Here is a 16,654-nt window from a genome sequence, read left to right as displayed (position 1 = left end):
CCATGCTTCCACGCTTGCACAGGGCAGCCCTCGCTTGGCTCTCCATACCGGAGCAGGCCATCCTCCCCGCCCTCAAGCGGAGAGAGAGAGAGAGAGAGAGAGAGAGAGAGAGAGAGAGAGAGAGAGAGAGAGAGAGAGAGAGAGAGAGAGAGAGAGAGAGAGAGAGTCACGGACCGCAAGGCCTAGTTGAGGGCGGGGTGCGGTTGTTGCTACTGCACGGGCTGCTCCAGCATGGGCAAAGAGAGAGAGTCGTGGTTTGGGCTGCTTCTGCAGCATGGCCAGAGAGAGAGAGAGAGAGAGTCGCGGACCTGGGCTTCTTCATGGGCTGCTGAAGCATGGGCATGCATGTTGAGATGTCGAGCTCTACACCTTGAGCTGGCATCCACTATGGGTCTTGGCCGCTTACGGCATTTACTCACTGGCGTGTTAGGTGACCGACACGGAGGATCTCTGCTAGTGATTCTACAGCTGGACTACACTTATAGTGCCAGCCTAGTACGCTTCTAGCGAGTTCACACTTAGTGACCGTATGTACATATGTGCTACTTTTCAGCTTTAGCACTTAGTCATTTTGTACTCTCTTTTCTGTGAAGAAGAAGAAGAAGCTTTCCATCTCTGTGTGCTTTGTGTTTGTCTTGTGTAGCTCTCTTGCATCCTCATTCTTTACATGGTATCAGAGCCTGGTGCAGGCAAGAGAGGCTAAGAGAGCAAGAGCATCACAATCCCTTCGTTCGCAATCCACGACCAGATGCCGAAGGTGCCTCGCGCAGTGAAAAAAAATTTAGGGGTTTTTCGCACAAGTTTCTGAACAGGTCTCCAAAGTGAAGTATACAGAGATTTACTGTACAAGTACAGTGGTTGTATGTACACTTAATTGTGGACACTCGTTGAGTGTAGAAAGCGTTACAGGTACCACGATAGCAGGTTCAACAGATTTGCAGGTTTTTGCAGATTGCAGCTATTTTGTCTTAGTGCTTCAAGATGTCTGACGGTTTCAGTCAGATTGTTACTAAGAAGCTTGAGAAAAATAACTACCTTGCATGGAAGTTCAGAATAACAAATTTCCTAAAAGGAAAAGGTTATTGGGACTATGTATAAGGAGACAATGAAAAGGAACCAAAGATTCTCGAGGCAAATGCTACAGCAGAACAAAGGAAAGCTTTGAGGGACTGGCAACAAGGCCAGAGCAAAGTGATCTATTGGCTTTCTATGAGCATCACAGATGGCATGATGGGCTATCTACAGGATGCTGAAACCCCCGCCATTGCATGGAGAAACTTAGGCAAAGTGTTCGAGGTGAACACCAAGGCCAGGAAGCTTCAACTAAAGTCGGAGCTAAATCAGGTTAAGAGGAACAACCTCTCAATCAATGATTATGCCTTGAAGATCAAGAGTATCATTGAGGCTCTTGGATCTATTAAAGTCTCAGTGGAAGACGATGACATTGTCCGTGCATGCTTGGATGGTCTAGGAGATGATTATGTACATTTTAGGTCTTCCATGAATACAAGAGACGACATCCCCGTGTTCCAAGATTTGATTTCTATGCTTATTCTTGAGGAGAAGAACCTTGACACATCTTCTTCCCATGGCAGAAATAATTCTGAACAGGCCTTCTATTCTAACTCCAACAGAGGTAGAGGTAGAGGTCGTGGTCGAGGCCCAAGGGGTTGCAGGGGCCAATTTCTGGAAGGTCAATCAAATCAAAACAATACAGGCGGAAGGGGAAACTAGTCTCAAGGCAAGGGGAGTCAAAGAGGTCGTGGTGCAGGATCAAGCAGGCAGCAACATACTCCAGATAGCAGAGAATGTTGGACTTGTGGTGAAAGAGGTCACATGTCACGTGACTGTCCAAAGGGAAAAGAAAGTGGAAAGAGAGAACAAAGCAACTATGCATCTACTAGCAGAGATGCAAATGACAGCAAAAACAAGCGCATGTTTGTTATGCAGCATGTAATGAATACAATGACTACAGAGAACTCCACCCAAGATGATGTTTGGTATGTGGATTCAGGTGCCTCTAATCACATGACGTCTCATGGAGAGTGGTTTAGAGATATGCGCAAACCAGATGTGTCAGGCTATGTGCAGACAGGAGATGACACAGCTCACCCCATTGCTCATGTAGGGGACATACCTCTAAATACGAAGAGTGGGAAATCAAAGTACTTAGCAGATGTACTTCATGTCCCAAACATTACAAAGAATCTTGTTTCTGTTGGACAAATGGTTGAGCAGGGTTTGCAGGTTCGCTTCAATCCAAATGGCTGTTATGTAGAAGATTTTCTGAATGGCTGTAAGCTGATCACAGAGGGTAAATGTGTGGGCAGAATGTTTACGCTGAATGTAGACATGCTTGAGGTAAAAGCTACATTATTTGCATAGGGCACAGGTGTTGTGGCTGATGTTGACATTTGGCACAAACACATTGGCCATGTCAATGAGCAGAGATTGCGCAGCATGCAATCAAAACAGATTGTAAAAGGTTTGCCCAAATTCAAGGTGGATGGTATGCATAAAGTGTGTGCAGCATGCCAATTTGGAAAACAGTCAAAGGGCTCATTTTCACATGAGCGCAATGTATGTAAAAAGCCACTTGAGGTGGTGCACACAGATGTTTGGGGTCCAACCGATACTGCAAGTATACATGGTTGCAGGTATTATGTCTCTTTCATTGATGACCATACAAGGAAAGTATGGGTCTACTTCATGCGTAACAAAAGTGAAGTGTTTGGTTACTTTCAAAACTTCAAAGTCATGATTGAGAAGGAGATAGATATGCAAATCAAGACATTGAGGTCAGATGGAGGGGGAGAGTACTTCTCCAATGATTTTTCAGATTTTCTGCGAATGCATGGTATACGCAGGCAGTTTACATGCAGATATACTCCACAACAGAATGGGGTCGCAGAAAGGAAAAACAGGCACATTGCAGAGGTTGCACGTGCATTGATGAATGAGAAGAACATGCCTCATCATTTTTGGGCTGAAGCCGTAAATACAGCTGTGTACATTATGAACAGGACACCTACAGCTGCAGTGCATGATGTAACACCTGAGGAAAAGTTTACAGATACAAAGTCTGATTTGGCACACTTGAAAGTGTTTGGCTGCATAGCTTACATGCATGTACCAGATGAGTTGCGTAGGAAATTGGATCCTAAAGCAGAGAAATGTATTCTTGTGGGATATTCCCTTGAACAAAAGGGGTACAGGTGCTACAATCCTACTACACGAGAATTACGAGTGAGCAGAGATGTAGTACGTCTTTGATGAGATGAGCAGCTGGTACAGTAATGCACATGGCACTATTGGGGCTGATGTAAAAGATGATGTGGTTGTACAAAATGTGAGGCCACAGTCACAGGTTTTGAGTGGACCACAAGAGTCCTCTTCTCGTGGCTCTATTGAGAAACCATGGAATGGTAGACTACGTACGCAGGTTACTCCACCAACAGGTACAGGGAATGTATCATGAAAAGGAAAGGAAAAGGTTGATGAACCTCCCTTTATGGCTGATGCACCATCAGGTTTTTCACATGTAGACATGGATTCAGATGGTTCTGAAAAAAGTCTTGATGAGGAATTTGGAATTCCGGCTGTCAGGACACCTGGTGTAAGGAAAGTACAAGAAGATTCTAGAGGGCAAAGGAGTGACCCAGGACTGCGCAGATCTAATAGAGTCAGAAATCCAGTTCAGAAATTGACTTATGATGGGTATCTAGCGCATCACCAAGACTACATGGCTAAGGTGATACATGATGTGGAGCCCACATGTTTTGAGGATGCAGTTGGAAATGTGCATTAGGATGATGCAATGAATGAAGAGATGGCTGCATTAGAAGAAAACGACACATGGGAGTTGGTGCCATTGCCAAGTGGCAAGGAAGCTATTGGCTGTAAATGGGTGTATAAAACCAAGCATAAGGCGGATGGTAACATTGAGCGTCACAAGGCAAGGCTGGTCGCAAAGGGTTATGCACAAACGTATGGCATAGACTATGAGGAGACCTTTGCTCCAGTGGCAAAGATGACGACTGTGAGAGCTTTCATAGCAGTGGCTGCATCTAGAGGATGTATTATGCATCAAATGGATGTAAAGAATGCCTTCTTGAATGGTGAGTTGCAAGAGGAAGTGTATATGGATCAGCCACCTGGTTATGTCGATCCAGGTTACCCAGATTATGTATGCAGACTTCTCAAAGCTTTGTATGGTTTGAAGCAGGGCTCTAGAGCATGGTATGACAGGATTGCCAAGTATCTTGTCAGTATTGGTTTTAGGAGAGCTCATGCTGATCATTCACTCTATGTACGTGAGAGTGATGTGGGGATTGTGGTCATTACCATATATGTAGATGACCTTATTATTGTTGGTGACAATGCTATGGAGATTGACCATGTGAAGGGTCTTCTCAAACAGGAGTTTGAAATGAAAGATTTGGGCGAGTTGCGCTACTTTCTTGGCATTGAGGTGATCAGGACTCCACAGGGTGTATGGCTGTCACAGAGACAATATGCTTTGGACATGTTGTCAAAGTATGGTATGGCTGATTGTAAGCCAATTTCTATTCCCTTGGATGTGAATGAAAAGCTGAGTGCAGAGAAGGGTGATGTTGTTGAGGATGTCAATATGTACAGGAAGATGGTGGGTAGTCTAATCTACTTGACTATCACGAGGCCAGACTTGAGCTACACAGTAGGCTTGGAGAGTCAGTTCATGCAGCTTCCGAGGAAGCCACATTTGGATGGAGTACGACGCACACTTAGGTATGTGCAAGGGACTCTTGACTACGCATTGTTCTATGCAGCAGATGCACCATTAGCATTGTATGGGTATACAGATGCAGATTGGGCAGGTAGCATTGTTGATAGGAGATCTACGAGTGGCTTCATGTTCTCTTTTGAGAGTGCTGCTGTTACTTGGAGCAGCAAAAAGCAGCCTACGGTTGCTTTATCGAGCACAGAGGCCGAGTACAGAGGTGCAACAGTTGCGGTGTGCGAGGTAGCTTGGCTACGCACATTACTTGAGGACTTGGGAGTGCAGGTGGACTAGCAGATTTTCATTCATTGTGACAACCTCAGCAGCATGCAGTTGGCTAGGAACCCAGTGTTCCATGCCAGGACCAAACACATAGAGGTCCATTACCACTACGTTCGAGAGCGAGTGTTGGCGGGCGACATCGACTTGGTCTTCGTCAGCACAGAGGAGCAGATAGCGGATATCTTAACCAAGGCCATCGGAGCTGAGAAGCTTCGACGTTTCCGGACTATGCTTGGACTCTGCGACATGCAGAGCTCGAGGGGGAGTGTTGAGATGTCGAGCTCTACACCTTGAGCTGGCATCCACTACGGGTCTTGGCCGCTTACGGCATTTACTCACTGGCGCATTAGGTGACCGACACGGAGGATCTCTGCCAGTGATTCTACAGCTGGACTACACTTATAGTGCCAGCCTAGTACGCTTCTAGCGAGTTCACACTTAGTGACCGCATGTACATATGTGCTATTTTTCAGCTTTAGCACTTAGTCATTTTGTACTCTCTTTTCTTTGAAGAAGAAGAAGAAGCTTTCCATCTCTGTGTGCTTTGTGCTTGTCTTGTGTAGCTCTCTTGCATCCTCATTCTTTACAATGCACGGCTGTGCTGGGCAAAGAGAGAGAGTGAGTCGCGGACCTGGGTTGTGGCTCTCGCAACGCTCCAACAACTGGGCTGCAGGTGCACGGCTGAGATAGAGAGAAAGAGAGTCGCGGACGGCTACTGTTGCTATTCCTATGGCTCTCGCAACGCTCAACAACGCTCTCTCTCTCTCTCTCTCTCTCTCTCTCTCTCTCTCTCTCTCTCTCTCTCTCTCTCTCTCTCTCTCTCTCTCTTCCCCCCCCCCCCCCGTTGCATGCATGGTGCTCTCGTGCACCCTCTCACGCTCGTGATCGTATTGCACTTTGCATGTTTCATTCTCTCTCTCACTCTCTCTCTCTCTCTCTCTCTCTCTCTCTCTCTCTCTCTCTCCATTGCATGCATGAGCAATATTCATTTATTGAACTGTTTATTCAAAATGAAATGAAATTAACCTTACAATCTATATTTCAAATGTAGGCAGCAAGTGAGCAAGCCAAGGCAAGTGGAGTCGAGGTGTGTGTGAATCAAGCCAACCAGGTAAATGTTTTGGCTAATTTTTATTTCATTTGTTTATTCACAAAGAGAGAGAGAGAGAGAGAGAGAGAGAGAGAGAGAGATGTTTTGTTAAATTATAACATAGAGAAAAAGAAATGAAATGATGTTAACGTCTTCAAAAGGCCAAAATGACCTATGAGACCAACCTGTTACAAAAATTGTGAAGATAGAGATAGAGAGAACGAAACGAAATGAAATGAGATGCTATATTAATGTCTTCAAAAGGCCAAAATCACCTATGAGTCCAAACTGTTACAAAACTGTGAATTTGATACCATGTCTGGGTGCTAAATCCATCCTCATTTGCACTCTAGCTATTGAGAGATAATGGCTCGAATAAAATACAACATAGAGAAAAAGACATGAAATGATATTAACGTCTTCAAAAGGCTAAAATGACCTATGAGACCAGACTGTTACATAAATTGTGAAGATAGAGATAGATAAACCGAAATGAAATGAAATGAGATTGTATATTAACATCTTCGAAAGGCCAAAATCACCTATGAGTCCAAATTGTTAAAAAACTGTGAATCTGATACCATGTCTGGGTGCTAAATCCATCCTCATTTGCACCCTAGCTATCGAGAGAGTTTGGCTCGAATCCTTTGTTGTACTCTTTGTTGATGTTATGTAGCCCCGCTCCTCAATCGTGGCCGTTTTGATCTCCGTAGCTCCTATGCGAGAGAGAGAGAGAGAGAGAGAGAGAGAGAGAGAGAGAGAGAGAGAGAGAGAGAGAGAGAGAGAGAGAGAGAGAGAGAGAGAGAGAGAGAGAGAAGACCAAAGAGTAAAAAAAAATTGGGGAGAGAGAGAAAGAGAGAGATGACAATGAAATGAAATGTTATGGTAATGTGACCATAGACAGAATAAAAGAAGAGAGAGAGAGAGAGAGAGAGAGAGAGAGAGAGAGAGAGAGAGAGAGAGAGAGAGAGAGAGAGAGAGAGACCAAAGTGAGTAAAATAATAGGTGGGAGAGAAAGATACAGACGACAATGAAATGAAATGTTCTTGTAATGGTTATGTGCTCAAAAGTGTACATCTATGTGCCCCTAGACTAGATAAAAGATGAGAGAGAGAGAGAGAGAGAGAGAGAGAGAGAGAGAGAGAGGGAGAGTTAAATGTGACTGACAATTCCATCCAAAAATGGAGATTTTAATGTCATAGAGAGGGTTTTTTAAGATCTCGGCCTATATGTAAATGCCTAGAGCAATTCTAATAGACCTTAGAAATTCTTGAGTAGTCTTGAAAATTAAGGCATGATACTCAAAAGGCAATCCCAAGAGAGCCTTTATACTGAACCAAGATGGGATCTTTGCCTTCACCCTAACCAGGAAGAGGTTTTTAGGGTCCTGTATTAGAAGTATTGAAAGATCTATCTAATGATGGGGCTCCAAATCTAGCAATGCTATTCCAGTGATAATTCACATAATCAGTTTGTCAATCTCATACGAATAGTTTCAAAAGATACTAAGGATGTAAGTGCCTTCATAATAGCATTTATCTACTATTATTCATAAAGAACTTTGACGAGTTTTGAAAATATGAAGGGATGAAATTCAAGAGGGTATTTGAATAATCAACATCTTCTTCTTAACAATAAGATAGAACACATGATTGTTCTATTCATCATGCCGTGTTTGATAATTGTGGGAGGAGATGATGTTAGCATCATAGAAATAAAAGCTATTTTATGAGTCTTGAGCTCAACCTGCTCTTCTAAAGTGTTTTGACAGTGGAACATGTCCCAAAGGGACATGGACTGGTCTATTTTTCATGTGATGGGAAGTGAGAGCATCTCTTCTGATGCAATTACATATGCATTACAGTTCAAAACATACCATAGTTTGATCACCAAAAGGTGACCACATGGATAGAAGATCGCATAAAACCAACATGGATTTTAAAAAGGGTAGATAAAGACATGCGTGATTGAAAGGTCCAGTGTTGCTTCTGAACTCTACAAATTTTAGATACAGAGTGAAAGTGTGTGTGTGTGTGTGTGTGTGTGTGTGTGAGAGAGAGAGAGAGAGAGAGAGAGAGAGAGAGAGAGAGAGAGAGAGAGAGAGAGAGAGAGGTCAAGTGTTGATTCTGAACCCTACAAATTTATATAGAGTGAAAGTGTGTGTGTGTGTGTGATGGGAAATAGAGCTAGAAATCTATACTGCTTCGAACACTTATCTAAAGAGACATATTGTAAAGTCAAGTTTTGTGGATGAAGTCCTAGAGCAACTACACTTACAATGTCTCTTATTTTTTTCTTAGGAACATTATGGCACCTAGGATATCTGCTGAATGTTTTGGTCATGGATTGGAAGCGATGGAGATAGTATTGGATCATATAATGATTCACTACTCTCCGAAAAACAAAGCTGACTTATTTCAAAGCATTGTTCGAGGTTTCTTTCCTAGTGTTACTATAGAAGAATCTTGGAGAACCTACGATCGCACTTCCATGACTCGAGATGGGGTACCCTTTCACCAGATGTTTGTTAGAATCCAGAATGATCCCAGTTAATAGTTTCGCAACCTACGTTTTTGCAAATGCGAGTAAAGTTGGGATATTCAGATGCCCTCTACCTTGATTCTGAGTTAGGTAGTTGTTTTATATCTGAGGTTTATAGAAAAATTAATGCGCTAAAGAGCATTGTAGGACCTGATAAGATAGAGAATCATAAGCAGCATATTTTCAAGCGTCCCAGCGCTAAACGCTCTTTTCCCATTTTCAAATGTAGATGGGGTTGATTAGGTGAGCATTTTGGTTTGATTTCCACTTCTCATGCAATCCTTTGTTGTTTTTTACATCTAGATAGAGACGGTGTATTTTTTTAATTCTTAAATAGCAAGCACTTAAAAATTGAATATTCTACGAGGGTTATTTTTTAATTTACAAGCATTCAAACCTTTCTCTTTGGTTGTCACATTTCATTTTGCAACCACTGTAGTTTCTTTGTGTATAGTAAAATGGAGATTAGTTGTGCCATTCCACTGGCTATTGCAACCAACGGCTTATTCTTCTGGAATAGTTGTAAGTGCATCAGCAGGTGAAGAGGAGATATTTTCATCTCTTTCTATTTGCAATGTGCGTGCAACAAAGAGAGCAGCTCGAAATGTCGGGAGGAATAGTGCATCAACTAATGAACGGGAGATACCTCTATCTCTTCGTATTCGCAATGTGCGTGCGGCAAAGAGAGCAGCTCAAAATGTTGAGAGGAATTCTAAAAAGAAAATTATTGAAACCTTGCTAGAGATCAAAGCCTCCTGCAATAGGATGGAGACAATGCAAACCAACATCTCTGATGTGGTTGAAACGTTAAGCTCTACATTGGAGATTGAAAGTGGGATACTATGGAAATTGCGAGAAGAGACAAAAGCATCAAACTTGCAGAGACTAGAGAGTGAGGAATACATTACAAAGAAACTTTCCAAAGTTGAGGATTCTCAAAAGATGATAAGGGAATCTATTGAAAATCTTCAAAAAGAGGCTTCACGGAGTCAACGTGAATCAAAAGGACGAATTCAAGACAATACTCTACGAAAAATCGTGCCAGGATTGAGAAGTATCATCAACAAGCTGGGTGCTTTGACAAAGGTTCAAGGTTCAAGACTTTCAGATATCCGAGCTACCTCAAATAAATTGAGTGCTTTGGCTAGATTAGTTCGACCAAGGCAACATCAAGTTTCTCAACGACCTAATCCTACTAATAGAAGAAATATGTAATGCTATCCTGTATCTTCATCAAATTGTACTTTTTAATTGAGTCACTATCAATGTGTCAAATGTATTTAGTTTAGAGGATATAATTAGATGTCCCACTTTATATTGATTTTTATTATGCATAAGAATGTTCTTTTAGTGACTGATCCAAATTATAGCAGGTATATTGTATTTATATGAGATCTATTTGCACCTGATTTCATAGATGGTATCTGGACCACATATATTATCACCTGGTCAAGCACGACGTAGTCGACTGTGTGATGATTCGCGAAAGGCGAGGCGCCAAATAGCACGAGAGAGAACAAGGCATTCACTACAAAGTACATTGGAACTTTATTGGAGTGCAATGAAAGGCAGAGCATGCATGATGTACATGAAGGAAACTCTGAAGCTATAAAATTTGGGACAACAATGAACATAGTAGAGGGAAACTATTCTAAAGTAGAAAAGCATTGTTTGTCCCTCCGCTTTGAATATCCAATGTCTCTCCTTTTACATCACAAGTCTATGGCACCAGTTCTATCCAAAAAGTGTGTGTTGCACAACTTAGGAAGCTTAGATTATGTTTGCTCCAAATGTGGAGCAAAGGCTTGGAAGGACGAAGGAAAGACTATCCAAACATTTGTGGGTAAATATTGTTGCTCTGATGGAAAAGTCCGATTACTTCCTTTGAATGAGCCACCAAATGAATTGAAAGATTTGATGAGCTCAACCACAACAAGAAGTAGACAGTTCTTACAAAACATTCGAGGATGTAATAATGCATTGGCATTTGTGTCTCTTGGTGCCCATATCAATGAGACTATTAATTATGGTGGGAGAGGTGTATACACTTTTGAGGTTCACGACTCTGTCTATCATAGCATTGGTTCTTTAGCGCCATCCGAAGGACAAAATAAAGTTACATGCTTTGCACAATTATATTTTTTTGATACCGAACATGAGTTGAGCAACAGATTGCATCATGTTTCAAATTTAGATCGTAGTATTCTAGAGTGTTTACAAGTGATGATGCATAGAGTAAATCCCTATGCAAATGCTCTACGATCTGCTTCTTCTTTGTCTGGAGATGCTATTGTACCCAATATGAGGATGGTTATTGCAAAGGATCGTTGTGATGGTTGGCAATATCTTGCTCCAAGGGGTTCTGAAGTTGCTCCAATTATGCCTGGACAAGGGGATGATAGAAATATTGCCTATCGCGACATTGTACTGAATTTTCGACACAGGGGTTTGAAAAGGATCTCCAGCATGCATCAAGCTTACATGTACTTATTGTATGTTTTATTATTGCCAAGTGGAGAGGATGGGTGGCATCTTTATTTACAGACTACCGATGGAAAAAAATTGAGTCAAAAGCAATATTATGTCTTTCGCTTACAAATAAGAGATGATACAGTGGAGTGTCTTCTTTGAGGAGGTAGGCTATTACAACAGTATGTTGTGGATGCTTATAGTACTCTAGAGGAGTCACGGATTTTGTGGATGTGGAATAACCGAAAAACACTTCGTGGTGAAGTGTACCAAGGATTGGTTGACATGGTTGAGGCTAGAGATGTCTTATAGAGGACTGAAGGTCAAAATGTTGGCCGTAGAATTTTTTTGCCTTCGTCTTTTGTTGGAGGTACAAGATATATGTGCCAACTATTTCAAGATGCAATGGCAATTGTTCATAGTAGGGGTAAACCGGATCTCTTCATCACATTCACATGTAATCCACGATGAAAGGAAATAGATGATGCATTACTACCTGGACAAAGTGTTGTTGATCGTCCTGATGTGACTACAGGAGTGTTTTATCAGAAGTTCCAAAATATGATGCATTTACTTATCAAGCAAGCCGTATTTGGGGAGGTGATTGGACATGTTTCAATGATTGAGTTTCAAAAGAGAGGTCTTCCTCATGCACATATATTGTTGATACTTGCATCCCTCGCTCTGCCCATCTATTCAGCTCTTGACATTCAAGAATGGATGCATATAGCCTAGCTAATGTGTGGCCAACCATGATGGTACGATAATTCCCGGGAATCATGGGATCTCCTAACTTGAAAATAGGCACAATCGTGGACATACTCCAAGTCTCAAGGAAGCCTTCATACATGGCTCGATTAAACATCATAGCCAAGAGCTCTGCCAGCATATCTCTGGCATGGATGAAGTGCTCTGCTACAAGACCATCATGATCATGTGCTCTCCTTGTCTTCATCTTGTCAATAGTTTTCCGGAAAGAAAATGTCTCCAGGCATGTCTCTAGTGGGTCCGATAGAGGTGGTTGTCCTGATGCTTTGTAGAGAGATGTGGCATATTCCCTCCATGTCTTAGTGGAGGTGACCGCTGGTGGTGGTGAATGTTCGTGGAATAGCCTCCATGCTTCGCCTGAGTCCTGACTTATAAATAGCTGATACAAATCTTGCTCTAGCTGGGATAAATAAGCCCTTTTCTTTCGTTGCACTAGGCGACGAACGATAATCCTATTTGTGGTAATACCCATGAGCACTTCCCTCTATAACTTGATCCTCATCTCTCTACACTCCTCATCATACCAACTGTTCTGGGGTATTTTTCCAGATCGTCTTCGTGTAGGCTGGCTGTGGGGGTATGCTTCTGATGTTGCATCATGGAGCATCTCTGTCAGTATCTGAGTGAGTTCATCTAGTGGTCGTCCTGGCTCCTGGGTGCATAGATTCCTGTATATCTCATCCATATACACAGAGTCCGTCTCCCACATGAGAGAGAGAGAGAGAGATAAGTGAACCATCTACATCTCTACTGAATTGTGAATTTGTTCAGAAGGTTAGTTGTGTGTGTTTTTTACTTCGTTAGTGTAGTAGTCATTTCAACAAACTTGGCCTCTCATTAGGCCAAGTGGGCAGTGCTTACCAGCTCTAAAGAAAACTACACAGCTCTGAAACGCTCTAAAAATAAAAGCTGCACCGTCTAAAAAAACTATGACCAAAAGCTACGCCGTCAAAAAGCTACGCTGTCAAATTAAACCGGGAGACAATTGCAAACAGGCTCATATTGTCAGGCCAATTCAAACGCGGATACAACACAGCTGCAAACAGCACTAGATTGGGCATGTGGGAGTGGGACTGGATGATTGCTTAATCAGTAAGACATCACAGTAAAAGCTGCTTTGAATTGTATTTACATTTTTAACCAATTTGCTCATGATTTACAACCGGCAAAAGCAGCTCGCAACAGAAGCAGTTCCCTCGATTGGCCATACCACCTTCTCGACAAGAAGTTCGTAGGTTCTCTCTCTCTCTCTCTCTCTCTCTCTCTCTGTGATCATGGCATTTGTAACAGCTCTCTCTCAGCAAGACTCTTGAGATTGTTCCTACGACCTTAATAAGAAAATCTTGGCCAGAGACAAACCTGCAGAAGTTCGAACAAAACAACCTCCTGTATGTTGCTTCCGAACCCGTTGCTTCTCTCTCTCTCTCTCTCTCTCTCTCTCTCTCTCTATATATATATATATATATATATATATATATATATATGATCATGGCATTTGTAACAGCTCTCTCTCAGCAAGACTCTTGAGATTGTTCCTACGACCTCAATAAGAAAATCTTGGCCAGAGACAAACCTGCAAAAGTCTGAACTATTGCTTCGGAGCGTAGAAGATTTTCATGGCGCTGCTTTTCTTCCACGTTACTTTTGCACCGCTGATTACTTACGACGCTGCAATGTTTCTTTTTAATTTTAATTTAATGCAATTGCTACGTGGTGGCTTTTACGTCCTGATAATGAAAAAAGAGCCTTTGCCTAACCAAGTAATAAGGGCACAATATCTATGCCTGATCAAAATAAGATCTCTTAGAATGTACTTATTTTAGGTTACGTAGAGTATTGTCTTTACAAAGAAGATGTGACATGTCTACTACAATTGAGACTTCAAGTGTCCAGATGCGATGATATTAGTTTGTGGAATCTGAGATTTTAATCTACTGAGATCGCTCCAAATTCGGCAAGAATTCCATTTTGAAATTGTTAGAGAAGGTTTTGAAGGAGGCCCCTTTGTAATGAACTGTTTAGTGAGGTTTTTTTGCATTAAGAAAAGAGCCATGAGAAAAAGCCTACCTTGTCGACATGGCGAGAGCATTCTTCAATATCATAGATTTTGTAGAACAAGCTCCTCCGTATTCATTCTAGTAGTAGAAGGTCGACAATGTCAATGTTTGCCTCGTCGGCATATTGAAATTGACCTTCATCTGCAGTAAAGCCTCTGCGCCTTCCCGACGTAGCAATCATAGCAGCTTTGTGTGTAACAAGATCTAGTGGCTAGTTGAATAGTATGTCCACCTTCAACTACTTTACTCCGCTCGTTTCTGCAGGCGCAACTAGTTATGGCCCAACTCTATCGTGTTTCACTGCAAACAGATCAAGAGAAACTTGGACACATCTCCTCTTCATTTGCAATGGCGACATATTCCAGCGTGCGGTGAGTAAGAAGTGCCACATTTTAATCTTGAACGTTGAGGACACAGTAAAAAGAAACACACCAAAAATTGCATGCTGCCGTGGGAATGGCACGTTCCCTCGTATTATAAAAATTGGGGAGGACTGTGCAAACGCCCCCGTGTAGGGACACCAGCACGTTTTCTTTTTTTTCTATAACATAAGAAGTAAAGAACACATACAAATAATGAGATTACTCTCAGAACCTTCAACATTGTGCTATTACTTTTCTAACACTTCGTACTTATTCTTTGCAAGGGACATTCAGGAAATCAGCTATTGCTTGCCTCTTCCCAGCTCAAAATCCCACAACAGCACAATCCAGCACCAGGTACATGGTTGTTTCAAAACGCTTGAACTATTCGTTGCTTAGATGTGACTAGTAAGTAAATATCACAAGGTTCTCATCGCATTGAATCATTAAGATTGAGTCCGACTTAAGCCTTCAATGGACCATCACCAAAAGCATAGGATACACCTCAGCAGATCGAAAGCGAGACATCGCACTTCAATCAAGAAGAAGGCTAGATTTCTACCATGCTCACAATCATGGATTGATATCGTCAATTTAGTATACCGATGGAGTTCAGACGTTGCAGCAATATTCAGACCTTTAAGCATATGCTTTGTTTGTGGTGTAGTTTTCATCCAAAGAAGTGTCTCTTTTGATTGTACTCGAGCTCCAGACGAGCTCCAGACGAGACATTGATTGCAATGTTTTCTAGCAGTCTATTGGTATCCAACTTAGAGGCTACACACATAGAAACGCAATGGGTGCAGTGCCCCACTTGTGAGAACTCAAGTGCACGTCGTAGATATTGTGTGCCCTTACTTCCAGACTACACAAGAAGAATATTGAACGGAAATCAGCTTCACATACAGCTACTGAGCGTCATTGACATATCTGTCAATGCCATCTAAACAGTGACAACAATTGCACGAGGTACACTAGACAGACGTTCAATATTAGATAACCCTCTGCTATCATGGAGTAAAGAGCATAGAACAGCCTTCACAGAGCAAGACCTAGCTACATCACATGTGGTAGACATACTTGCATTCAATCTTGAGAACAACTTCGTACTACAAAAGTACATGTCGATGGCTGAATGATCGAATAAGAAGCTTGGCCTCTGCATACTAAGTCAAGATAGTGTGAGCAAGATCATTCAACAACAACAAGACAACGCACCGTTTGCACTAATGGCGCAGCTTGACACAAATTTGATGTTTGGTATCATCGAAAACATTGTTGAACCAACCAGGAGAAGAGCATTCACCACTAGCGATACTTACGAATTTGCTTCTCTGAAGCTCCATGGCCGTCAACAATTGCTTGAGAGAAAAGTTACTTTCAAGCCCAACGGCATGCGTGCCGCATCAAGCTCTGTGAACGACATCACAATAGAGACGGTAGCGTTTCCATTCTTGTTCCCTTTTGGGAAAGGCCAGTATGATGGTAAAATCAACTTTAGTATATATGTAAAGATACGTGCATTGAATCTGTTCTCCGTTTACACCCTGTACAAGCCATACCTGCTCATAATGTACCAACTAAAGAAGACACTTATGTTGGCTAACAATACACACACGAGCTTGTTGCAAAAGGACATTGACAACTACAAGAGGGCCAATCGTACAGCAACTGACAAAGATACTGTGAGACATGTGCTTCGATACAGCACCCCTTCCAACATGCCAGGTTCCTGCTCGTGGCACCGCAAGAACCTAAAGGACTTGATAGCAATGGTGGATGAATGGGGAATGCCTGATTTCTTCTTGACTTTCACTGCCGATGAGGTCATAGACACAAGATGGCCTCAGATTGACACGATTGAGCTAATTGCACGTCAGTTAAACGCCTCCTTCACTTGGACAGACTACCCATTTGAATGGGCCCTCACCTTCCACTCTAAGTTCCAAATGCTTATGTCCAAATATATACTTGCGAAAGGTGTGTTGGGCCGTGTACAACACCACTTGGTTAGATATGAGGTCCAAAATAGAGGATCATTGCATGCTCATGTCATACTATGGATGCATGAAGAAGACAAAGAGCAACTATCTGCTAAAATAGCTGCATACATCCCGACAGAAACTGGCTCTGTGGTTCTGCCAGAAGTATGCCGGCTCCGAGAACTCGTACTCAGGATACAACTTCACAAGTGCCGTACAAGTTGTTACCATGGTCAAAGAGATGGAGTATGTAAACACGGTTTCCATTTCATGTGCAGCCAAATCCAAACCCAGTCTTCAACGAACAAAATCACAGATGGCAATACGTCAGGCCCCGGCATGAA

The 16,654-nt window shown here is 42.2% G+C and overlaps 1 protein-coding gene across 1 annotated transcript; it reads left to right on the top strand.

Moving 5' to 3' along the window:
• The first annotated feature begins 10,247 nt into the window (after nucleotides 1–10,247).
• LOC147421991 (uncharacterized) lies at nucleotides 10,248–11,303 on the top strand. The gene has a single exon (XM_086502998.1). It carries the CDS (start codon nucleotides 10,248–10,250, stop codon nucleotides 11,301–11,303), a length of 1,056 nt encoding a protein of 351 aa, XP_086359124.1.
• Nucleotides 11,304–16,654: the final 5,351 nt, after the last annotated feature.

Source organism: Adiantum capillus-veneris, chromosome 27 (genome assembly GCF_014529385.1).
Source record: "Adiantum capillus-veneris isolate H3 chromosome 27, ASM1452938v2, whole genome shotgun sequence".
Taxonomy (NCBI): domain Eukaryota; kingdom Viridiplantae; phylum Streptophyta; class Polypodiopsida; order Polypodiales; family Pteridaceae; genus Adiantum; species Adiantum capillus-veneris.
Note: the sequence above shows the minus strand (reverse complement) of the source record. Positions and strands in the feature narration are given on the sequence as shown.